General features: G+C 36.4%; 1 protein-coding gene and 1 long non-coding RNA gene across 3 annotated transcripts in view; one reads left to right on the top strand and one right to left on the bottom strand.

The window, feature by feature from the left end:
• The window catches only part of LOC137487238 (multidrug resistance-associated protein 1-like), a 35,230-nt gene extending 17,368 nt beyond the window's left edge, over positions 1–17,862 (bottom strand). For both annotated transcript variants that reach the window (XM_073944759.1, XM_073944758.1), the window contains exons 1-5: positions 17,411–17,862; positions 11,271–11,447; positions 10,127–10,252; positions 8,900–9,037; positions 75–200 (exon numbers count right to left, since the gene is read on the bottom strand). In XM_073944759.1, coding sequence (XP_073800860.1) covers positions 75–200; positions 8,900–9,037; positions 10,127–10,252; positions 11,271–11,447; positions 17,411–17,452 — 609 coding nt within the window. In that variant the 5' untranslated portion in view covers positions 17,453–17,862. The remainder of the gene's footprint in view (positions 1–74; positions 201–8,899; positions 9,038–10,126; positions 10,253–11,270; positions 11,448–17,410) is intronic.
• Positions 89–10,275, top strand: LOC141381242 (uncharacterized). Its single transcript, XR_012401113.1, has 3 exons — positions 89–267; positions 6,661–6,885; positions 8,518–10,275. It is a non-coding gene; the product is annotated as an uncharacterized lncRNA (long non-coding RNA).
• Positions 17,863–26,490: the final 8,628 nt, after the last annotated feature.

The following is a 26,490-nucleotide window of genomic DNA, read 5'->3' on the forward strand; positions in this document are numbered from 1 at the left end:
CAAAAAAATGTCACCCACTTCAAGTAAAGGGTTAACAAAAAATAGGTTGGGTTGTAACATGGATGAACCTGTACCTTCACATATACAGGTTTAAGAGTGTCTGGCCGCTGGTCAGCGAAACAGCTGAGGATGAGCTGTGCCAGCTGAAGAGAGAAGAATGTGAAAAATGCCACAAATCTCATCGCATCTGCAGAGAAACCCTGTAAAACACATGACTGGTTATCAGCAGGATGTAGACAGCAGTGCGGGGCACTTTACACAAAGACGGTACCCTTATTATAACAAATCACCAACATTTCTTTTTCTCCCTATTTTTTTGTGCTGTTGTTTATCTTTTTAAAATGATTTTTTATGTCACCAAAATACTTGTCTTTCCTTATTTTCTTTATAACTTATATTTTTGGGGTTTAATTTGTAGAGATAAAGATATTTTAATGCTCGGAGATCACCTCAGGATTAAATCTGATTGTCTCTCAGCATTTGAAAACGATTCTAGCAATGTTGTTCAATGTTATTGTCATTCATTCAATTGTGGTGTATTGTGAAGACTTTCAAAGCTATCATTATAGTTATTATACTTGGTGAAAATGGGTCTTCATTCTTATTTACCAAGCAAAAATATTTATGTAGTTTAGCCAAACTGTTAACATCAAGAATAAAAATCTGCACATGATTATTTCAGACAATAAAAAAAGTTTAGTTAGATGGTTAAAGTTTTGGTTAACTACATAAATCTGGATCAGAATTACTGGTCGGTGTTATTTACAATCAGCACTTCTTATCACAAATTTAAAACACTTGGTTTTTATTTTTCCCCAGTGTTGAGATGACCATTTAGACAGACATTTGCCAGGGATTTCCCAATGAGTCGTTCACCACATAATAAGCTTCATGCTTCCTGTGGTACCATCTCTATATTTTGTCTTCTACCAGCCTTAATGCCAGAGCTGATCTGGGATCAGCCGCCCACTTAGTCTGACCGCAGTGTGCAGAGTTGGGTCTGGTGGCTGAAGTGGGCAGATTTTTTTTTTTTGGTTTTGGGGATGGTGCCTGCTGTGCCCATCCCTTCCTTTTAAAGACCTCAGCTTAATATAAAGACCTAAACATTTCATTAAACCAACAACAAACCATTTATTGAACACTTCGATATCATGGTTGAAAACAATATAGACTATGGACATATTTGTTTCCGCAGATGCTGGTAAAGTAGAAAGATTCAACCACTGCATCATCGTAAACTATATAATAATGTTTGTCTGAAATAGCTGAATATTCTGTTTAATTATTGATCTTGCAAATAAGTAAGTATTTTCAACGTTCGTTCGTTCTTTCATTCATTCATACATTTCATTTTCGGCTTAGCCTCTTTATTAATCCGGGGTCACCACAGCGGAATGAACCGCCAACTTATCCAGCACATGTTTTACGCAACGGATGCCCTTCCAACTGCAACACATTTCTGGGAAATGTTGTTCAACATATTATTTCATAATTTTGACTTTTTGTCTCTTAATTTGCCAAAATGTAGATTTCTCAACTCTCAACTCAACTCACTTTATTTATAAAGCACTTTCACAACTCACAATGATTACCAAAGTGCTGTTCATAAAACACATAAAACGCATGTACAATATACATAAAACCAAAACACATAAACTCACATCACATGATTAAAAGCTGAAGAAAATTAGTGTGTTTTCAGTGACCTCTGAAAAGACTCAAAAGTTTGAGTTGTTCTTAAAGAGAGTGGGAGATCGTTCCAGAGTCTTGGAGCTGCTACCGAGAAAGCTCTATCACCTCGACATTTTAAGCGTGATCTTGGAACTTGCAAAATAGAGACAATCCATAGAGCGAGGAGATCTCACAGGTTGGTGCATAATAATTAGCTCAGAAATATACTCAGTGGCCAGGCCATGGAGAGATTTAAAAACATACAACAGAACTTTGTACTAAATTCTAAACTGGATCGGCAGCCAGTGTAGAGAAACAAGAACAGGTGTGATGTGTTCTCGTTTTTTTGTGCCTGTTAAAAGCCTGGCAGCTGCGTTCTGGACTAGCTGCAGTCGCAAGAGAGAGGCCTGACTCACACCCAGATACAATGCGTTGCAATAGTCCAGACGAGAAGAGATGAAAGCATGAACAACCTTCTCCAAATCACTGAAAGAGAGGACAGACTTCAGCTTGGCAATATATCTAAAATAGAAAAAACTATCTTTGACAACCGCATTAATTTGCCGATCAAATTTTAACTCAGAATCAAAGATGACACCAAGACTCTTTTCAGAGGAATGTATTTCCCCAGGAAGCAATGACAGATTGTCATTAGAATCCAAACCTTTTTGGCCAAAAACAATGAATTCGCACTCGTCTTTATTCAGTTTGAGAAAGTTATTTGCCAACCAACACTTCACATCAGCCAAACAATTAAGCAATTTCATTAAGACCTTTAAAATCCTAATTTCTATTTTATATGCAATTATTTTGAATGTCATAATTTCATCTTTTGTATCTCAATCATAACTGTCATGTATGTGTTTTATGAGTTATCTCTCATTATCTGTCATATTGTAGATTCAGAAGTTTATAATTATGACTTTTAATGTAACAAGTGTGAGTTTTTGTAAAACATTTGACTGTCACATTTATAATAATCTCCTAATTATGACTTTCAAAGTCAATAATTTCAACTATGTCAGACTTTTTATCTCATGTTTATGACTTTTAATATAAGAATTTCTACTTAATATATATGTATAACGAATAAATGTGTCATAAATTTGGCTTTTTATATCATAGTTTTGGCGCAAAATTACAACTTAATATGTAATAATTTAAATGTTAAAAAATGTTATAATAATTTTGACACTCTCATAATTTTGACTTTTATTGTCATGGTTATGAGTTTAAGTCAAACTTTAGACTAATGAAACTTGACATAATTGCAACTTTTCTTTGATAGTTTTTAAAGTAGTGGTCCACTACGATATCACATTTTAAACTAGTTCATTTATAATGTAGTTGTGTAAACATAAACAACATCTGATTGTGATATGCTCAAAGTTCAATGCAGACATTTGGCTTTTACAGAGTTAGCTGAGCAAAGCCTACAGCGAACAAAGTTTGGGGACCACAAAAAAAAAAGAAAAGAAAAATACACCCAGGATAATGAGATCACAGGGGCTTTCGGTTATGTGCATTCACCACGCGCATACACCTTGCACAGCAATGGGGCGTGGCCCGAGGCACTGTTATGTTATAGCCCAGAAAGCAAAAATGCTTTCTAAACGCTGCTATTTTCACAGAGCTTCTTCTGTGTCTGTATTTGGGCTTCCAAAGGACACAACACAAAAAGAGAAGTGCTTACAATTAAATTTTAATTATGTCTTAGAGAATCATAAAAAATATATAGCTAGCATTTGACAAAGGACAGCTTCCAGAATCTCTCAGTTCAGTGCTGGATTTGGCTAAAAACTTCTCAAAGAAGGAGCAGCTCCAACCATAATAGAAGAAGCTGTGAATTGTGAGCCACAACCTGTCAGTATTTTTATTTGTTAAAAATGATCATTTACATGCATAGTGTCTAGCGTTAACGGAATGTTGTAGCAAGGACATAAACAAGGATGTAAACAAGTGCAAATGCTGTTTGGCAATGTTAGGTACAAGTTCATATTTATTTGTCAAACCATTGTAAACATCCACAATCTTCACCAGCGCTGCAGTGTCTCTATGCAGCCACTTTCCCTGCGTTATACACTTGACTAACACACTTGCAAAAGATATGTGAGCTTTTCATATTACTTACACATCCTTATTCTGAATATATGTGTATGGTACTTGTTAGATTTTATTCTAGAGAGCAGGCATGACATTCAGCTGTGTCTTTTTTATATTCTGTCTGATTCAGGCTCATACTTATATGGCTAACAGCTACTCTGACTGTTTTTACACAGCAGAGGCAAAGCACATGCTTGTAGGGGTGTGACGCTTTTCCTGGTGATGTGGAGCCGATCCGCGAATCACAGCACGTTATGTTAGCTGACCATTTAGAGCTTCTTGATGGTCGATGAGTTGTTTTCATGTTAGCTAAGTAGCTGTATATAATCAAAGTAAGATATATGAATAAATAACGTGATTTTCTACAAATGAAGCATGAGCACACATTGCTTTGCATCTTATAAATACAATCAAGCCTTAAAAATACACTCTGGACCACCCCTTTAAATAGTCATAATTTTGACTACGTCATTTACATTAGATCTTTATTAAATCCTCAAACCAAAATGGGCCATGTCATCTTTGACCCAAATTTATTAAATGTTTCTACAAATAGATAAATAACGCTATTGATTGCATTACTGTGTTACAGCCAGTATTTTTGTTTGTTATTTGTCATAAAGTTTAACCTCCATGCATTTGACCTATTGTGTATAGCATGATACAAGGTTCAGGATTTATTTGAGAGAAAATATGCTAGAGGTCCGGGCTTTGGGTTCAAAACAACAACAACCCTTGCCAAAGGCCTGGAGCACCAGTTGAAAGTTTTACAGGGGCCAGAGAGGGCATCTATTCCTATGGACTTCTAACAGAATTGGTGTCAAATAGCCAAGCTATGAGAGAAAGTGGCCTCTTTAAGAGTGTGTGTAAACACAAGACTCTTTACTCAAATGGACACAGTCCAAACTCTGGATTCCACAATGCAGGACATTGTGATTATTTGTCCACCACACCATACGCTTTAACAGTTTGGACAAACTCAGACTGGTCAGGGAACATGTCTTCCCACAGTGTGGTATGAGGGGACCAAGAGCTGGTTGTTTTGCTTTTGCACATTGGCAGAGCGCTCATTTGGGGTGCAACAGATCCCACCACAAACCAAGCTTTAGCTCCTATGTCAATGTACAGGCTGTCATCATGAAGCTGTTTCTTACTGTATTTTTACTTCCTTATTGTACTTGTGCCCTACATTTTACAAGTGTCTATTTTCATCTGTCAGTATTTCCATTGTGTTCATTCACTTTTGCTTTTTAGGGCCATGCATTGAATACATACAGTATACATAAATATTTGTTTATGCTGTTCTTAATTTCACAGGTTCCAGGAGATGTTGTGAAATACAAAGTTTTTTCTTTTATATCGATTTTTAAAAGAAAAATTAATCTTTTGATTCAGATCCCAAATATATAAATCTAATGTTTGATTCACAGAATAATCGATTAACTCAATGTAATTCATAGCAGGTTTGAAATCAACAACAATACCTATACACTAGCTGTGTCTCATTTCAGAGGCTGTGCACTGCGTCATCGCAAACAAATTCGGAGGATCAGTCTCCAAACGCGTCCTTAGTTTCCCAGGTAATGAAGGAAACAACCGGTGGATCCTTCACAGCCTCGAACGTCCCAAGATTCATTGCGTGCTGATAACGGCAGGGCATTTTTAAAAGAAAACTCTGGATTAAATTCACCTTTGAAGTCTGCATCCTTTGGAGGATGCAGTCTCTGAAATGAGACACAGCTACTGTAAAATTGAAATTTTTAAGCTAAATCAAATTACTTACAAAAACTTATGTGAACCTGACCTAAAACAGCTTATAAAATTAAGCTAGAGCATGATTTACTTAGTTTAATAAGTTACAATGAACTAAAAACATATGCTGTCACAATTAATTGATCATATAATTTTCTACAGTATAAGAAATAGTTCTAAAATTGTTCTTAATTTGAAAGAGAAATAATGACAATATATTGGCATAATATGTGTCAATATGCTCCAATACTCCAATAAATTATGTTTGCTGTTTGTTCAAGCTACTTACTTAAAATGAGCTAAAACAACACAATTCTTGAGTTTTTTTTGACAACTTGTTTTATGTCCATTCCACTTAAAATTGTAAAAATTAATAAGTTAACTCCTTCTTGTTGTTCTAACACAAATCGGTTGTGTGGAACCCAGCAATTTTATAGTTTACGTAAAAACTATTAACCCACAAAAACTATGATTTTTTTTTAAGTGGTTGCTTAATTGTTTTCCTCATATCTATGTAGGATATACTGTATGTGTTTTATATGATAAAAATAAGTATTTCTGATTATTTCCTATTGGACATAATGCTGTTTTCATAATCTTGTTTACTTGCCATTTGAAGTATAATGTGTTCATAACAAACATGTTTTTCATTTTTTGCTTAAAATAAACAGAAGTTGGAAGAACCATTTAGAGTTTGCAAACATCCTAAAGCTCTTCAAACCGCTGAGAGTGGTGGAATATGCACATATATGCAAATATCTCCCACCTCAACATATGAAATCAACTGAATATTTCGACATCAAAGAAGGTGGAGCCTTCAGCCACACCCACCTATTCTGTAATGATAGTTAGAAGTTATTTAACAGCTGGATTTGTTTACCAGTTGTTGTTGTTTTATCCAGTTTTACTCACAACTATCTTGTAATTTTTGTATGAAGTATACCAGTGCCTTCAGTCTATAAGCTTGTTGACTAGGATATTTTTTGCTACACTTCCTTCACTATACATCAGTTCTGACAGGCACAGATTATACATTCCATGCTTAATATATACGCACAATTGTCTTTTCATGTGATTTTCTTATATATATTCTCTTCTCCAGTGTCAAGACGATGGTTGTTTTGTCTATGACAGATGCAGTGAAATAATTACGGAGCGGGTGGATCACAGTAGGCGAGGGACAGACAGAGGGAGACAGTAACGGCATCCACAAACATATATTGGGCTGCTTCTATCTGTCTGGAAAAGCCCCAGTGGTGATTGCGACTGCTCTGAGCTCTGAGACAAAGAGGCCATTGAGGGAAGCGGAAAGGGAAAAGAGCGACAGAACCAGACGTCAGCGCTGGGAAGAGCACAGCTGTAAGCACTCTGTTTACGTCTCGTCTCAGACACAACGCAGATAAATTTAGAAAGCAAGATTGAGTAACACTCATTAACAAAACCATGCGCGGGGGCCTGTTACGCATGCGTGAGGCCAGCATTCCAGAGAAAACACTTTTTTTTGATGTTCCCTTTTGGACTTTCTTTTCACTAGGCTACATGTAACTTTTCAAGTTCAAGTGAACTTATTTTACTAGCCCTAACTCTACCAAGCAGTCTACTAATACGCTACGACTTAGTTGATATGCAGTTGCAAAGATGCTAGTCATAATAGACTTTAATAGCTTTAATATCTGATTGGAAATAACTTTGCCAGTACATACGTTGTTCTACTAACTCAAAGTCTAACCTTATTGATCAGTCAATCCTCAAATATTACTGTATTGAGAGATAGTTAACATGTTGCTACATAATTGATGTATACAACATTTCAGTGCGGTAAAGTCACTGGCCCATGAACATATCCTGCTTGTTGTCAAACTATTTTAATTACTAACAAGAGGCAATTCAGCCATATCACAACATTAAAACAGCTGTCATAACATTATTTGTCAATATGTTGACCTTTCAGGATTCCCGGAAGCTATAGAAATGAGAAATGTAAAACAGGATATACATTTGGACCATTGTTTTTGTTTACATTCCTTAAAATGGTCTATAATTGTGACTGTGAAAATGTAGTGATCTTTTGTTGTGCTCTAAGACAAGACATCAGATTTGCTCGCTGTGTTTTGTGTAAACTCTTAATACACCATGAATAGATGTGATATTAGAAATCCTTAGGGTCCAAAGTGATCTAGGTAGTAAGCGAAAAATATGTTTCTTTAAAGTATTTTGCCTATTTTGTGAACATTTTCCTGTTTAATTTCACACTGCCATTTTAAAAGAGTAACTATTAATTTGACTAGTGAGTGAAATTTATTAATTACATGTATTACAGACTATATTGGTTATAGGGTTACTAAAATTACTACATTAAGTACACAAAACATGTCCAACATGGACAGTTTTATGTAAAAATATATTATTAGTTACAGTATATTAGTAGCTTAAAAGTTTAAATGCAAATCAATAAAAAATAGAGGTTTTAAAAATATTTCTAGTAAAATGGTTTAAATTTACTTTTAGAGACAAATGCAAATCTACTAAAATATAAAAAAGGCTGAGAGCATGGAATAAAAGTTAACCATTTATTTTGATAGTCTTTTTAAGACACTATGTTGATGTATTATAAGTTTTTACTTTTACTAGAGTACAATTTGTTGACTGATATCATACTGACAGTCTTGATAGAATGAGCTAATAAGAAATTATGTAAATGTAAAATTACTCATTGTTGAACTTAATAATAATAATTCCTTTAATTTAATAACACTTTTCTGGAGACTCAAAGCACTTTACACATTTTTTGTGGGGGTGGTATCTTCATCCACCACCAGTGTGCGGCATCCACCTGGAGCAGCCATATTGCGCCATACTGCACACCACACACCAGCTGATTGGTGGAGAGGAGACAGAGTGATGAAGCCAATTATAATATGGGGATGGTTAGGAGGCCATGATGGACAGGTCAGTGGGCAAATTTGGCTACTTTTTTTTTTTTTTCCATAGGACTTTGGTTTGACGTCTTTGAAGTCCCCATCAATATACTGGGGCGTTAGGATCCACACAGACCACAGATTGGACACCCCCTGCTGGTCTCACTAACACCACTTCCGGCACCAACACAGCTTTCCCATGTAGTCTCCCATGCAGGTACTGACCTGGCGCAGCCCTGCTTAGCTTCAGTGAGTGACCATGTGAGAGTTGAAGAGAGCTAGGCAAGCTTCAGTTGTGAGACCATCAAAATAGTCAAAGTCAAATGATGTGAGACCAAAATAGCAAACATATAGAGGGATTGCTAATGGGGAGGTTTAATAATGTGTTACCCCTAGTTTTATAATTATTATTGTTATTTGCAACAGCAATTGGATAATAGTGTTGATGTACAGACCTCCTCTATGATGGCTTGTATGTTGGCTCTGAGAGGCACCAGTGAGCAGACCACCGCCAGCATCCAAAACAGAAAGAGAAACATAGAGGAACGAAAGCCCCTCAGCCTTTCTAAGTGGATCATTAACATCGCCAGTATCTGTAGACACAGTGGGGTCAGTTTAGAAACATCCAACACACACACAAAAAAAAAATACAACTATAGAACATTAGGCAGTATTTAAAACAGGTATCAATTAATTTGGGTTAAGATATTTCTGTATTGATCCTGGTACAAAAATCTAATGTTATTGTTTAGTTTGTGTTTTAGGATCCTATATTTGACTTTTCTTAAAAAAAAATAAAATAAAAAATAAGTCATTTACTACAGTACAACCACTGTTGACACTGCAGTCTGCTGTGACCAGAGGTAAAAGAGGCTTATTTTTTCTGATCCCTTCAGGAAACTTCTGCCAGACGTCTAGCCACAAAAAGATTTGTTCATTCAAGCTTAAATATAACAGATTATAAATTTTGACTATCTTTAAAAATGAGTTTTATTGAAAAAAAACAAAACTATTTAAATCCTTAGTTTGGGCTCGTTGTTCTTCTCAGTTTTATTTTTCATAACACTGGTTAATGGACATTTTAAAATCACTCTATATCTTAAAATCATAGACTTTTACATCATATATGTATAATTACCAGTACAATTAAGAGCCATTTAAATAATAATAATAATAATACAATTATTGTATGTACCGCCTTTGTAGTGCTCATGGATGCTTTACAATAACAGTATTGGAATATGAAAAACAATAACTTTAAAAATGTTCAGAAAATAGAAATAAGACAAAGAAATGGACACAAAAGCTACAGAACATAATGATTATAACATTCAGAAAATGAGTGAGTTTTAAGGAGAAACTTAGTGATATTTAGAAATATTATTGTGCAACAGCACAGAATTTTCTTCCCCCATAAAGCGAGGCGATGCCAAGGGACAACAAGAAGGACAGAGCTCGAAGATTGCAATGACAGTGTTGGAGTGCAGTGAGTGAGTAAATTACAAAGGTTTGAGAGAGCTACAGCACGCAATGATATGAAGGCAAGTAAGAGAATTTCGGTACTGGAAGCCAGAGGAGGTTGTGTAGATTGGGGTGGTATGAGAGTTTGGTATTTTTAGTAGCAGAGTTTTGAATATATTTCAATTATGGAGGCTTGGGAAAATAGTAATAGTGTGATTTACCATGGTAAGGCTGCGGATTATAGGGCTCAGGAGAAAGACCATGTGATGCTCTATGTCTCTCCTTCTTTCCACCAGCAGGTAGACCGTCTCCAGAAAACCAAAGGAGGCCAGACAGAGAGCCAAACCCTATAAGATGTGCACAAAAACATGTGAGCAACATTATTCTGTCATTCTCTGAAAAAATGCTTTACTTGCATGACCGTTCTAATGTTGGGGGGCAAATAAGACTATTTTGCTCATTTAATCTGTCATTTGATTATTTTTGATAATTTAATTTTACAATATTATATATTTAAAATATTATTTATTATTTTGTCACTATATTAGTATTTTCAGCATCAATTTTCTTATTTGGATGTTTGACAAATCGGTCTATCATTTGCTTAAGCTCTCAGTTGAAAAAAAGTTGTGCTGCTTTTTTGTTTAGATAAAAAAAAACATGACTGACATTCTAGTCATTCAAGTTTATTTGAACTATAATATTTTTGTAACATTGTGAACATTTGTCATTTTTACTGTGAACTTTTAGTCTTAACGTTAACATTCAGTCCTGCTGAATATAATGTATAGATTAAGGAAAAGAGATCTTTTTGACCTCAAACGATAATGTATTCCCTGCTATGATTGATTTATTTGCTATCTTAAAAAATATTCTGGTGTTGATGAACAAACCTTAACATCCATTAGAGCAGTAGTCACCAAACTTGCTCCTGGAGGGCCGGTGTCCTGGAGATTGTAGCTCCAACCCTAATCAAACACACCTGAACAAGCTAATCAAGGTGTTATTAGGTATATTTGAAACATCCAGGCAGGTGTGTTGAGGCAAGTTGGAGCTAAACCCTGCAGGGACACCGGCCCTCCAGGACCGAGATTGGTGACCCCTGCATTAGAGGTTATTTGTAGTGGAAACTCTTTTTTTTAAATTAATATTTAGACACTAAAAACATGGGACTGAGCCCTGCATTATCCATTCATTAGTTTTTTTCCCCCACAGAATGTATTACATTTATTTTAAATGATTGTAGTGGTGTCATCCTGTTCTATATGTTTTTAATCCGACTGATGCTATATTCAAGTTAGCAGTTTAGAAAGCCTTGGGGATGATAACTAGAATGCAAGTCTTGATATGACTGAAATGACTCACCGTCTTGGCACAGCAGAGGCTGGATATAGATATGCGTCCATTGTCATAGAATTTGAGATACAAGCAGTAGAAAGGGGCACAGATCCAGAGATAGAAACAAGGGAACCACACCAGTATTGTGTGCTGGAAGCACTTTGTAAGGTCTGGATGTGCTGTGTACCACGTGACGTTCCAATCCTGAAACAAAACAATAAACCATTAGACCTCTCAAACTCCTTAACATGTTACATCAAGAGGGATATACATCTTAACAAACTCATAATGCATGTTTTATAACTTGTATTGCACTCATAGTTAAATGGATGTTCAGTGATGTTCCCCTGTGATGGTTCAGTCCAAAAGCCTCTGTGTCATTTGTGCTTGTTATGCTTCTAAAGTTTTAACAGCTAAATAGTGTGAAGTTGCACAGAGGTAAAAGGTGATACTCAAATAATAAATCTTCTCTGTTTTTCAGTGCTTTAAAATATAGCTTTGCTTGCCAAGTGAGTTCATGATGAATGCAGCAGGATTCACCCTGGTTGTTATCACAAGTCATGACAGGATAAAAACCTCTTCACATCAAAGAAAGAAGATTGAAACTTGAGGCAGTGACCTGACTTGTCCTTCAGTTATTAGGAATTCACACCTTTTGCAGGCATCAACATATTTGACATATTTGAAAAAATATGAATGTATTTTTTTTTAATCTGCAACAAGCCAATGTATTAACCTCATTTTAGCTTGACAGATTGTTTAGCTTCTTTATATAACATTTCCACAGCATTATACTCAAAAGAAACATTTGTAGATACATTTTAATTCTTTCTAGTAGTATTGGCGACAACAACTATGTACTTTCCAAAGTACATAGTGCGCACAAATATTGACGCTGAATAACACTTTGTGCACACTGCTGAGTGATAAATTGAAGAGTGTTCCCAGTGTTTGATAGTCTGAAAGTCTACATTTAAAATAAATGCAAATGTATTTCACAATTGAAAGCAAACAGGCTTTGATACAGGGCGAAATGATGCTCTCTGGATTTCGATTGCATCAAACACAGTGTTACCAGGCTTAAAATCATTGCCAAGTCTTTCTTAGGTGAATTTCACAGGCTCTTTCCAGTCTGACATCAAGTAATTCACACTGTATCTTTTCAGTTATTTCTGGCCCTTCCATCTTGGAAAGTAGGCTGATGTCCAAACGCAGCTGTAGAGCTGCTCTGTTTTTTTCTTTCAAACTTCCACTGGACTGACGAGAACTTATTTGGCTGTGTTTTATGCTGTGGTTATTTCGGCAATGGCACCACTCTGATGAATACTGCATGCTGGTTGGAAGGAGTCTTGTGGTATGGCAGTATATAAGATGTCACCTTTGGCAAGCCACAATGTAAACCCCATATACACCATGAGAAAGGCCATGAGCACCAAGCACATCAGCGTACTGTAGTACAGCCATTTTCCTATTTTTTTAAGATATATATGAACATTATTTTTCTTAAAATAAATTAAAACATTTGTTTATCATTATATAAGTTTGACATTATATTAAAATCCTGAAAGTAGTCCATACAATTAACATACTTCATTTAAAGTCTTGTGATTCATACAACATTGTTTTGTGAGAAATTTGACAAATGTAACCCTCAGTTCACCTTTAATGTAAAAGTGGCCAACAGGTAGAGGCTTTGTGAGTAAACCTTGCTCTCTTGGCCTCAACTAAGGGCTGTAGATTTTAGTGACCTCTTATGATGCCTGTCTGTACACTAGCACTCGACAACTACTCTATTGCCTGCCTGATATCAGTATGGCTTTTTATTCTTTTGTTTTCTGTTCATCTATGAGAATGGCTTTAACACGATTGACATTATAACTAGTCCTGCAGAAATAATTCTGACTTGACTTGAATCCCATTCCAGTAACACTGGTTGAAATCCTACGTTGAGTGAATGAGAAGAACAGCAAGAGTTTAATTGTTGTCGTGACCCAACTAGGAGTAAGCTTTTGGGAGAAGTCTAACAGAGGCAATCTTGTTGGAGCACTGTCAGTAAACCTCATTCTCTTGGCATCATTAGTTAAATCTGAGGAGAATGGGACAGGTTTTGTTGGTGTGTGACCCAATAGAGAGGCAGGTTTAGGGGCAAGTGTTAGGATCTTGTAGGAGCTGTGTGAGAATCACTTCTGGCTACACAAAGAACACCAGCAACTGATACCAGATGCTGTGGCCTTTGTTAGCATGCTAATCTTTCATGCTGCAAACCTTGTTAAAAAATATTACTTATGTGGGGTGCATATATTTAGAAGAAACACTCGTGCTGTGACTCAGATTTGTTTTATTATTATTATTATTTTTTGGAATATCAGTATAACAGAGTCCAGAGATAGTGTTATTATATTAATAAACTTCACTTTCCTGATCTCAATAGCAAAGGCTTCAATCTTTAGCATTCTTGTTAGCACAGTTTCCTGTGCCAAAAACCCTGGTTTGAATCCTGCTTGCTTGGATATAGATGTGCAATATGAAGGGGTTTCATTGGTTCTGTGACCTGAATGGGAACAAGGTTTAAGGCGTGATTGTAAAAGAGGCCATCTAATTAGACCTGTGCAAGTAAGTCTCAATCAACTGGTCTCAAGAAGAACAATTGCAACTGATGTTAGAGACGATTTTAGCCTCCTTGTTAGTGCACTTTTCTCCCATGCTGGAAATACTAGTTTGAATTCTGCTGAAAGAGAGGAAGGTGAAAAGGAAGGAACTGATAGAAATTAAACATAGCAAAATGATGACAGATTTTTTTTATTTTGAATGATCTACCCTAAAAGTGAAATCCCTACACTTACTGCAGATTTGAGATAAGATATTTGGCTAGGTTACATTATTGTTTTGGAGAGGATACGTCCTCGTTTTTGTGAGGTTGTACTGTGGCCTTGGTTTAGGAAGGGAAAGATATCCTTATTCACGTGGCAGTGCACCACACAGTCACAGTTTTCCACAGGGAGTTCAATGGACCTTAAAGACACCCACCTCTACCCATCTTGCAACCTCTAAGACTGTTTGCACTGGTCTAAACCCAATGGCAACCAAAGTCTCAGGAAGTGATTCAGAGCACTGTGTGTACCCTTCCTGAGAGTGTAGGAGTTCAGACTGCCGGTCAGCACATATAACGGTTTAAAAATGACACCACCGATGTTTGGATTTATTCAGAGGAAATGTGTAAGCATGGTTTGTAATTTAGAAGTCTCCAGTCATTTATTTTGGAATCTGAGAAGCTACTTTAACAATATATATTGCCAGCCATATTCAGTAAGTCGATTTTAAGCGCTTAATAAAAAGACTCAAACAGATTATGTAGAATCAGGACAGACAGAGTTACATTAGTCAGACCACTGCTGTCATGACCTTGACCTTCTTCAATTCTTACATTTCCTTAGTAATTCCTATTTTGTCACTAAGACTTACATTTTCAAATGTTATCAAGCCTATTAATGGCATGGTATCAGTTTTCTTAGGTTATCAAATATAAATTTTTGGGTTATGCAAGATAAAAATAGGTGTATTCAAATATCAGTGGAAGGTTAATAATTAAATACCAGAAATCGTACACTTGGAAACATCATAGACATCAACTTATGTCTTGTTGCCCTATTTTGCAATTTCCAATCTACTTGATTGGGGAAAAATAAAAACGGCTTTTCATGCTTGCGTTTAAATAACATATTTTAAATCAGCAACTCTGATGTGGCCTGTCAGATAAATATTAGTTTATCACCCTGCTGCCCAAGACCGGTTACTCACTGAAGCTAAGCTGGGCTGAGCCTGGTCAGTACCTGGATAGGAGACCATTAGGGAACACTAGGTTGCTGTTGGAAGTGGTGTTAGTAAGGCCTGCAGGGGGCGCTTAACCTGTGGTCTCTGTGAGTCCTAATGCCCCAGTAAAAGTGAAGGGGACACTACACTGTCAGTGGGCGCCGTCTTTCTGATGAGACGTTAAACCGAGGTCCTGACTCGGGTCATTCAAAATCCCATGGCACTTCTCGTGAAAGAGCAGCGGTGTAACCCCGGTTTCATGGCCAAAATCCCTCTATCGGCCCTTGCGATCATGGCCTCCTAATCATCCCTTTCCACCGAATTGGCTCTATCACTGTCTTTCCACTCCACCAATAGCTGGTGTGTGGTGAGCACACTGGCGCCGTTGTCCAGTGGTCCAATTGGATGCTGCACACTGGTGGTGTTGTGGAGAGACCCCCCTCATGATTGTGAAGCGCTTTGGGTGTATGGCCATACACAATAAATGCGCTATATAAATACACATTAAATTACATTACATTACGTTAGTTGTTTAATAATTTTAATAAATCATCAGTTGTGTAGAGCCATGTGCTTAATTATTTGTAAGGCACAACGTTTTTCTGCCATATTGCATGTAGCAATATCTCTCATTGATGGTAGTATGAGTGAGCCGGCATAAAGCATGTATGTGTAAATATATCAGTTTTAGTAAAGATAATAACGTACCCTAGCGATATTCCTAAGAAATCTTACTAATAGTAATTGAAACATATCAGAAATAAATGAGAACTGTGTATATTGATGTACAGTTGATGATTCTTGCAATGTTTTTGAGATGATAGGGTAACACTTTACAATAAGGTTCATTAGTTAATGCGTTTACTAACATGAACTAATCATGAACAACACATGTACAGCATTTATTAATCATAACTGAACATTTACTAATGCATTATTAACATCCAAGTCCATTCTTGTTAACATTAGTTAATGCACCATGAGTTAACATTAACTAATAATGAACTACTGTATTTTCATTAACTAACGTTAGCTAACATGAACAAATACAGTAGTAGATGTATTGTTCATTGTTTGTTCATGTTATTAAATGCATTATTTACATTAACTAATGAACCTTATTGTAAAGTGTGACCGATGATTGTATGCTGATTTACTAACTGCTTTGATGCAGTAGATTTTTTCAAAACATTTTAAAACATAAACGTTTTAATAACTCACCTGTTATAACTGATTTCTTTTATCTTTGTCATGTTGACAATAAATAATGTTTTACTAGATATTTTTCAAGACACTTCTACACAGCTTAAAGTGACATTTAAAGGCGTAACTAGGTAAATTAGGTTAACTAGGCAGGTTAGAGTAATTAGGCAAGTTATTGTGTAACGATGGTTTGTTCTGTAGACTATTAAAAAAAGCTAATAATTTTTACTTAATTTTTTTATTTAATCTGCTTTTATTTTAGCTAAAATAATACAAATAAGACTTTCTCCAGAAGAAATAAACATTATCAAATATTTCTGTGAAAATTTCCTTACTCTGTTAAACAGCATTTGGAAAAATTTTAAAAAAGAAAACAAATCAAAGGGGGGCTAATAATTCTGACTTCAACTGCAATTCTGTCAAAATTCATTTTTCTTTCATTTTATGGTTGTTTTCCGAGACATTACCTTGTTTGTTAGCTGTACTGCAACTCTTGCATTTTGAAATGCTATTAAATGTGGTCAGTTACTTATTGATTGAACATCATCATCTGCTTTATCATCATTGTGAAATGGTAAATATTGCATCATGAATGCACAGTGGAGAACCATAGTGTACCCTGATGATGTCACCACACCAATATCATTACACCTGATTATGCCTTGTTAGCCTTGTGCATTACACAACACTGCAGCAGAACATCATTTATCTTTTCTTTTTCCTGAATTTCAACACATGCAATGTACATGTACATGTACATGTACATGCAATCTGTAATCATTGTTTAAAATATGGGTTAAAGTACAGTTACATGCATTGAACTCCTGCCGATTGCAGTGCGCCTAGTTTGAATGTAAACACAGTGACATACTGACATACTTAAGTTTAAAGCATGTAAATAATCTTTTTGCTTATGTTTATGTGTGAATGAAAGGTTTAATATGATTAAACTTTTGCATTCTGTGCTGTTTTAAATCTTAGCCAATGAATCATTGGATCAAAAATACATAATTCCCCACAAATATCCAGAACCAGTGATCAACTCCAGGAATAACAGTCCACAAATAGTGAAAACTGATGACTAAATGACTAAATCTAATGTTTGAATTGGCTGTATTGAAATGAAGGATTTGATTTCATTACAGAAGACTCACCCAGAGAGGGTCCAGGCCACTGAGACTGCAGAGTGTGTCCATCCAGGCTCCTCTCTTTTTCCCTTCCTCAAGTAAATCCCTCAGCAGTGTCCCACTCTCCTGCCCGTGTCGTCTCTGCTGGCAAAGTAAGCGTGTTTGATAGTAGTTGTGCCTGTGTGTGTTTCACCCCCCGTTTTTTTTCTAAGCCAGCCTCCTGACTTATGTCTCGTACAGTCTGAGAGCAGGTTTGTGTAACTGTCCTGTTTATGAGCACTGGCCTGCCAGGTGGGTGGAAGATTTGGACTGTGTAAAACTGCTCTGTTTCGTCGCTCTGGCCCACGTGTGCTGAGGCCACAGCACCACAGACATTCCCCTGGAGGAGATGAGAGTACCGCAGACGTGGCCACACCTCGCTCTTCTTCAGGTCTTGCCTTTGTAAACTCCCCCAACCCCACCCTCACACTCTCCAGCCTGCTTTTCAATCGAAAGGGCAAATGTTTTATAGCAAGTATGACTTGCATTCTTCAAGAAATATGATCGTATTTTTAACAAGTGGAGCAAATGGCAATTTAGACTATATCCAAATAGAGAACACCATTAATTGTAGCATGAATAAAAACTACAGCTAAAATTTCAGATAGTTACAGGACTCCACAATGAGCAGAAAGTGAACAAGCCCTTTCTATAAACTACTAGAGTACATCTGCAGCCACAGGACTCTTACAGGACATTACTAGTCTCTCACAAAAAACACTAGTCTCTCATGGGACAATCACTAGTCTCTAACAGGACATCACTAATCTCTCACAGACCTCACTAGTCTCTTACAGCACATCACTAATCTCTCACAGACCTCACTAGTCTCTAACAGCACTTCGCTAGTCTCTAACAGACCTCACAAGTCTCTTACAGCACATCACTAGTCTCTCACAGACATAACTGGTCTCTTACAGCACATCATTGGACATCACTTGTCTCTTACAAAACATGTGTTCTTTGTTCATGTTCTCCATTTCAATCTCTTTCACAGTTCACTGGTTTCTAAGCTGTAACTTTGTCACCAGTGATATTCCAGAGAATTCATTTCAGGTTTAGGTCAGGACTCTTTGCTGGCTTTTTCATTATGTTAATGTTATCAACTTTAAGGAAATGCTTTATCCATTATGCTCATGAAACCACAGGATGATTAATGGGGGATGAATGTGGGGCAGGAACTGCATGTTGTTAAAGGAGCTTCATCTGGACAACCTGCTGTTAAAGAGTTTTTATTCATCTTATAAATTCAGTGAAAATGCTTAAAATCTGTTTATTTTTATTTTTTTAATCCAAACAGGATTAGGCAGCAAAGCAGTTGAATGCTATTGCGCTCTTTAGAAGTTGAAGTCAGAATTATTAGCCCCCTGTTTATTTTTTCCCTCAATTTCTGTTTAACAGAGAGCAGATTTTTTTTCAACACATTTCTAACATAACAGTTTTAATAAATCATTTCTAATAACTGATTTATTTTATCTTTGCCATGATGATAGTAAATAATATTTTACTAGATGTTTTTCAAGACGCTTCTATACACATTAAAGTGACATTTAAAGGCTCAACTAGGTTTATGTATAACGATGGTTTGTTCTGTAGACTATTGAAAAAAATATAGCTTAAAGGGGCTAATAATTGTGACCTAAAAATATTTTTTTAAAAATAAAAAACTGTTTTTATTCTAGGTAAAACAAAACAAATAAGACTTTCTCCAGAAGAAAAAATATTATCAGACATACTGTGAAAATGTTCTTGCTCTGTTAAACATCATTTGGGAAACAGTAAAAAAAATCAAAGGGGGGCTAATAATTCTGACTTTAATATATACATATTTTTAATTTTAATATGTCATTTTCATGTAAGTTATTATTTAAATATAACTACAGTATATACTCTTACTATAAAATGCATAGTGGGCTTCTTTAAACTTTAGAAGCTTTAAAGAAGCAAGTTATAAAATATAAATATTCTAAATCCCACTTGTGACCAAATTCAATTTCTCAATCCCATTACCAGTACTTTCCCTCTTATTTCCTGTCTTTTTTGTGGCAAGAAAGAAACATATTGGGATTTTCCATTTGGGAGTACTATGCTAACCAGCAAAAAAAAAAAAAAAAGGCACACAAATCCACTTCATTATGTTTCCACATTGGTGTGCATATGGTGGAATTATGACATAAGCTTCTCCATTTAGTTTAAATTCAACTCCAACTTGACTGTAACAGACATCAAAATAAACTCACGAATGTATCATCCTTCAGAAATGAAAATAGTGAAGTTTGGATTGGTAGTAACATTTAATATTCATCTAAACATCTCGAGCATTCATTCAATCATCTTAAGCCAACTTATCCTGCATATGTTTTACACAACGGATGCCCTGCAACCCAGTACTGGGAAACGATATGGAGCAAACAATCACAAAAAAGGTAATTTGAAATGGAACTTTACTGCTTATAAGTCTTTTTACAGTGACACGTTGTGCACTATTTCTATCTTCAATAATGGTTGTCCCTGCCCGTTTCCACACTTAATGAATAATGGCCATTGCAGATGACAGTGGAACTTTTATGGAAAAATGTTTTTTTTTTTTTTTTTTTTTTTTTTACAAAAATCTGCAATCATTTTCATAAAGCACATTTATAGGCTCATTTTAAAAATCATTTTTAGGATTTATAAACTTGAAATTGTACATATCACGCATTGTGATTTTTTTTACATGAAGTCACTTGTATTTTCTTCATGATTTATTGTGTGATGAATACTTAATTAAATGTCAGGGTAACTATAATGTGTTATATTTTTATTTTTCTATGCATACATTTACAGCCAGCATTCTTGAGGAGATGATTGCATACTCTGAGTTACTGGCCTGTGCTTTTGGCATTGTCCACCGTAAATGAAGATCACAACAGTGACCTTTGGCTAAACAATGGCTTTGTGCCTTGAAGTAAACTGTAATTTTTCATGCCTATTTTGTTAAGGAGGAGAATCTGTTTCACAGGTTTCCAAGGAACCTGTATTGATTTTTTAGGTTACCAATGGTCTCTTAAAGATGTATTAATGCCTATTTTTGTTTTTAGATAAGACATTTATAGGTTTTTTGGTCTAATGTTGCGTATGTTATTAAAATCCACAAATTATTCTGTTCATCATATAAAGTGATTAAGTCTTGAATTAGACCACTAAATTCACAGTTTTGATCTATTATTGTTTATGTTTTTATTAAAGCAAACCAAGTTTTTGGTGAATACTTTCGGATTTGATCTAAAAATATATTAATTTTTTGTTTCAAAGGTGAGTGAACTTCTTGGAAAACGACGTGACTGTGAGTAAACAACATCATTTATTATATATTACCTGTAATATTCTTGCAAATTTGTTTCTAGATTGAGCCTTTTATTCCTGCTATTAAACTCTTCCCATGTTATGCGATGCATGAGCACCTCCCAAACTAAAACAAAAGCAGTGAGCAGAGGGAGGAAAGGCCCATGTGAGCGTCAGAAACATATAGTCTGCTTCCTCAGAGGCCTCATATGCCAGCAAAACATAAGCAGCCTGTTTGCATAAGATGTTGCAGGAGTGACTCACTGACTGCGGGGATGCAGAGAGGAGATGGACTGTTTCCTCTAGTTGGATCTGTGCCACCGCCACACTCCCAATTACAGCATTCGACTGGCTGGCCGCGAAAAAAGCCGCCTCCACCAGACGGGCTGGGAGCAGCAGCCATGCAGTGGTAAACCAGATGCAGATAAACTACGCTTCCTCTGTCTTCTCGCGCTGCAGCAAACTTAGTCTAGTCAAAATAATAGCGTAACTTTCTGCTTGAGTTCTCAGACGAAGTGTAAATATACCCGCATCAGATTGAGACTGAGACAGAGAATAATATTTCTCATGAACAGGAAACATTCTCATGTCTGAAAATATTGTGGTCACTTAGGCCTCTGTACAGGAAAAGATGTTTGTGATTTATTACATACTAAAAATTAGGCTGCAAGTATTTGAAAGTACCATTCACCAAATGTCAGTGAAAATCAACTAAGTTTCTATCAAATCAGATCTAATGATTAATTAGTTTAAATCTAAGCTGTGACTTTGATAATTTGGTTATTTCTCTCTTTTTTTATTTTTTGTGCTGGCGATAAAAAAAAGTTCTGTTTGGCCAGTATCCTTACCATCTACAGCAGCAAGTTATCAGTCATGTTTGTTCAGACCAATTTGTTTTGTAAAGTATAAAGAAATAGCAGTTATTTACTGATCAGCTAATTACTAATCAGCCACACTGTAAAAAAAATATGATAAAAATCATGACAACTATTTTTTACTTTATCAGGTTTAAACTCAAATTTTTATTAGGTTATACACAACTTAACTTAAATACTTATTCAGTTTGACTGATTTAAGTTAAAAATGACTGGAAAAATTCATGTGATTAAACAAAAAAATTTATGCTGCAAAGATTTTTTTAAGTGTATAATTAAAATTATTATAGTTTATCTAATATGACAAAGCCAGCAGACACAGGAAGTCAACATGACGTCAGATTGACATTGTACCTCAATGTTGCGGGGTCATTTCATTGTGTTTAGAAATAAAAAATCAGGTGTCAGGACACAACATCAGGTTGATGTATGTCCAACATCCAACCTAAAATCAAATAAATATCAGCGTTTAATGATGTTACAGCTTGTCGTTGTGTGGATATTACAATTATGACGTCCATCAGACGTTGGATTTTGGTTGCCATAACTAATGAATAAATGTCAGTTAGAAATTACAGACTGTAAAAAACCTATTGAAGTTTTTTCCTAAGAAAATGAAAAAGGAAAATTCAAATGCCTAAACGATCAAATAATAAATCAAACTCTCAAAACAACTACCCAAATGATAAATCAAATGCTCAAACTATAAATCAAATTCTCAAATTGACTCCGCAAATGGTGAATCAAATCCTCAAATCAAATCCTCAAACTGACTCCGCAAATGGTGAATCAAATCCTCAAACTGACTCCACAAATAGTGAATCAAATCCTCAAACTGACACCGCAAATGGTGAATCAAATCCTCAAACTGACTCCACAAATGGTGAATTGAATTCTCAAACCAACTCCTCAAATGGTGAATCAAATCCTCAAACTGACTCCACAAATGGTGAATCAAATCCTCAAACTGACTCCACAAATGGTGAATTGAATTCTCAAACCAACTCCTCAAATGGTGAATCAAATCCAAAAACCGACTCCGCAAATGGTGAATCAAATCCTCAAACTGACTCCACAAATGGTGAATCAAATCTTCAAACTGACTCCGCAAATGGTGAATCAAATCCTCAAACTGACTCCGCAAATGTTGAATCAAATCTTCAAACTGACTCCACAAATAGTGAATCAAATGCTCAAACTGACTCCGCAAATGGTAAATCAAATCCTCAAACTGACTCCACAAATGGTGAATCGAATTCGCAAACCGACTCTGCAAATGGTGAATCAAATCCTCAAACTGACTCCGCAAATAGTGAATCAAATCCTCAAACTGACTCCGCAAATGGTGAATCAAATCTTCAAACTGACTCCACAAATGGTGAATTGAATTCTCAAACCAACTCCTCAAATGGTGAATCAAATCCTCAAACTGACTCCTCAAATGGTGAATCAAATCCTCAAACTGACTCCACAAATGGTGAATCAAATTCTCAAACCGACTCTGCAAATGGTGAATCAAATCCTCAAACTGACTCCACAAACCGACTCCGCAAAAGGTGAATCAAATCCTCAAACTGACTCCACAAATGGTGAACCAAATGCTCAAACCGACTCCGCAAATGGTGAATCAAATCCTCAAACTGACTCCACAAATGGTGAATCAAATTCTCAAACCGACTCTGCAAATGGTGAATCAAATCCTCAAACTGACTCCACAAACCGACTCCGCAAATGGTGAATCAAATGCTCAAACTGACTCCGCAAATGGTAAATCAAATCCTCAAACTGACTCCGCAAATGGTGAATCAAATCTTCAAACTGACTCCACAAATAGTGAATCAAATCCTCAAACTGACACCGCAAATGGTGAATCAAATCCTCAAACTGACTCCACAAATGGTGAATTGAATTCTCAAACCAACTCCTCAAATGGTGAATCAAATCCTCAAACTGACTCCACAAATGGTGAATCGAATTCTCAAACCGACTCCGCAAATGGTGAATCAAATCCTCAAACTGACTCCGCAAATGGTGAATCAAATCCTCAAACTGACTCCGCAAATGGTGAATCAAATCCTCAAACTGACTCCGCAAATGGTGAATCAAATCTTAAAACTGACTCCACAAATAGTGAATCAAATCCTCAAACTGACTCCGCAATTGGTGAATCGAATTCTCAAACTGACTCCACAAACCGACTCCACAAATGGTGAAGCAAATTCTCAAACCGACTCTGCAAATGGTGAATCAAATCCTCAAACTGACTCCACAAACCGACTCCGCAAATGGTGAATCTAATCCTCAAACTGACTCCACAAATGGTGAATCAAATCCTCAAACTGACTCCGCAAATGGTGAATCAAATCTTCAAACTGACTCCACAAATAGCGAATCAAATGCTCAAACTGACTCCGCAAATGGTAAATCAAATCCTCAAACTGACTCCACAAATGGTGAATCGAATTCTCAAACCGACTCTGCAAATGGTGAATCAAATCCTCAAACTGACTCCACAAATGGTGAAGCAAATTCTCAAACCGACTCTGCAAATGGTGAATCAAATCCTCAAACTGACTCCACAAACCGACTCCGCAAATGGTGAATCAAATCCTCAAACTGACTCCACAAATGGTGAATCAAATCCCCAAACTGACTCCGCAAATGGTGAATCAAATCCTCAAACTGACTCCACAAATGGTGAATCGAATTCTCAAACCGACTCCGCAAATGGTGAATCAAATCCTCAAACTGACTCCACAAATGGTGAATCAAATCCTCAAACTGACTCCGCAAATGGTGAATCAAATCTTCAAACTGACTCCACAAATAGTGAATCAAATCCTCAAACTGACTTCGCAATTGGTGAATCGAATTCTCAAACTGACTCCGCAAATGGTGAATCAAATCCTCAAACTGACTCCACAAATGGTGAATCAAATTCTCAAACCGACTCTGCAAATGGTGAATCAAATCCTCAAACTGACTCCACAAACCGACTCCGCAAATGGTGAATCAAATCCTCAAACTGACTCCACAAATGGTGAATCAAATCCTCAAACTGACTCCGCAAATGGTGAATCAAATCTTCAAACTGACTCCACAAATAGTGAATCAAATCCTCCAACTGACACCGCAAATGGTGAATCAAATCCTCAAACTGACTCCACAAATGGTGAATCAAATTCTCAAACCGACTCTGCAAATGGTGAATCAAATCCTCAAACTGACTCCACAAACCGACTCCGCAAATGGTGAATCAAATCCTCAAACTGACTCCACAAATGGTGAATCGAATTCTCAAACTGACTCCGCAAATGCTGAATCAAATCTTCAAACTGACTCCACAAATAGTGAATCAAATCCTCAAACTGACACCGCAAATGGTGAATCAAATCCTCAAACTGACTCCACAAATGGTGAATCAAATTCTCAAACCGACTCTGCAAATGGTGAATCAAATGCTCAAACTGACTCCACAAACCGACTCCGCAAATGGTGAATCAAATCCTCAAACTGACTCCACAAATGGTGAACCAAATGCTCAAACCGACTCCGCAAATGGTGAATCAAATCCTCAAACTGACTCCACAAATGTTGAATCAAATCCTCAAACTGACTCCGCAAATGGTGAATCAAATCTTCAAACTGACTCCACAAATAGTGAATCAAATGCTCAAACTGACTCCGCAAATGGTGAATCAAATCCTCAAACTGACTCCACAAATGGTGAATCAAATCCTCAAACTGACTCCACAAATGTTGAATCAAATCCTCAAACTGACTCCGCAAATGGTGAATCAAATCTTCAAACTGACTCCACAAATAGTGAATCAAATGCTCAAACTGACTCCGCAAATGGTGAATCAAATCCTTAAACTGACTCCACAAATGGTGAATCGAATTCTCAAACTGACTCCGCAAATGGTGAATCAAATCTTCAAACTGACTCCACAAATAGTGAATCAAAACCTCAAACTGACACCGCAAATGGTGAATCAAATCCTCAAACTGACTCCACAAATGGTGAATCAAATTCTCAAACCGACTCTGCAAATGGTAAATCAAATCCTCAAACTGACTCCACAAACCGACTCCGCAAATGGTGAATCAAATCCTCAAACTGACTCCACAAATGGTGAACCAAATGCTCAAACCGACTCCGCAAATGGTGAATCAAATCCTCAAACTGACTCCACAAATGGTGAATCAAATCCTCAAACTGACACCGCAAATGGTGAATCAAATCCTCAAACTGACTCCACAAATGGTGAATCAAATCCTCAAACTGACTCCACAAACCGACTCCGCAAATGGTGAATCAAATGCTCAAACTGACTCCGCAAATGGTAAATCAAATCCTCAAACTGACTCCGCAAATGGTGAATCAAATCTTCAAACTGACTCCACAAATAGTGAATCAAATGCTCAAACTGACTCCGCAAATGGTGAATCAAATCCTCAAACTGACTCCACAAATGGTGAATCGAATTCTCAAACTGACTCCGCAAATGGTGAATCAAATCCTCAAACTGACTCCGCAAATGGTGAATCAAAACCTCAAACTGACACCGCAAATGGTGAATCAAATCCTCAAACTGACTCCACAAATGGTGAATCAAATTCTCAAACCGACTCCGCAAATGGTGAATCAAATCCTCAAACTGACTCCACAAATGGTGAATCAAATTCTCAAACCGACTCTGCAAATGGTGAATCAAATCCTCAAACTGACTCCACAAACCGACTCCGCAAATGGTGAATCAAATGCTCAAACTGACTCCGCAAATGGTAAATCAAATCCTCAAACTGACTCCGCAAATGGTGAATCAAATCTTCAAACTGACTCCACAAATAGTGAATCAATTCCTC

This window comes from Danio rerio, chromosome 3 (assembly GCF_049306965.1).
Source record: "Danio rerio strain Tuebingen ecotype United States chromosome 3, GRCz12tu, whole genome shotgun sequence".
Classification (NCBI taxonomy): domain Eukaryota; kingdom Metazoa; phylum Chordata; class Actinopteri; order Cypriniformes; family Danionidae; genus Danio; species Danio rerio.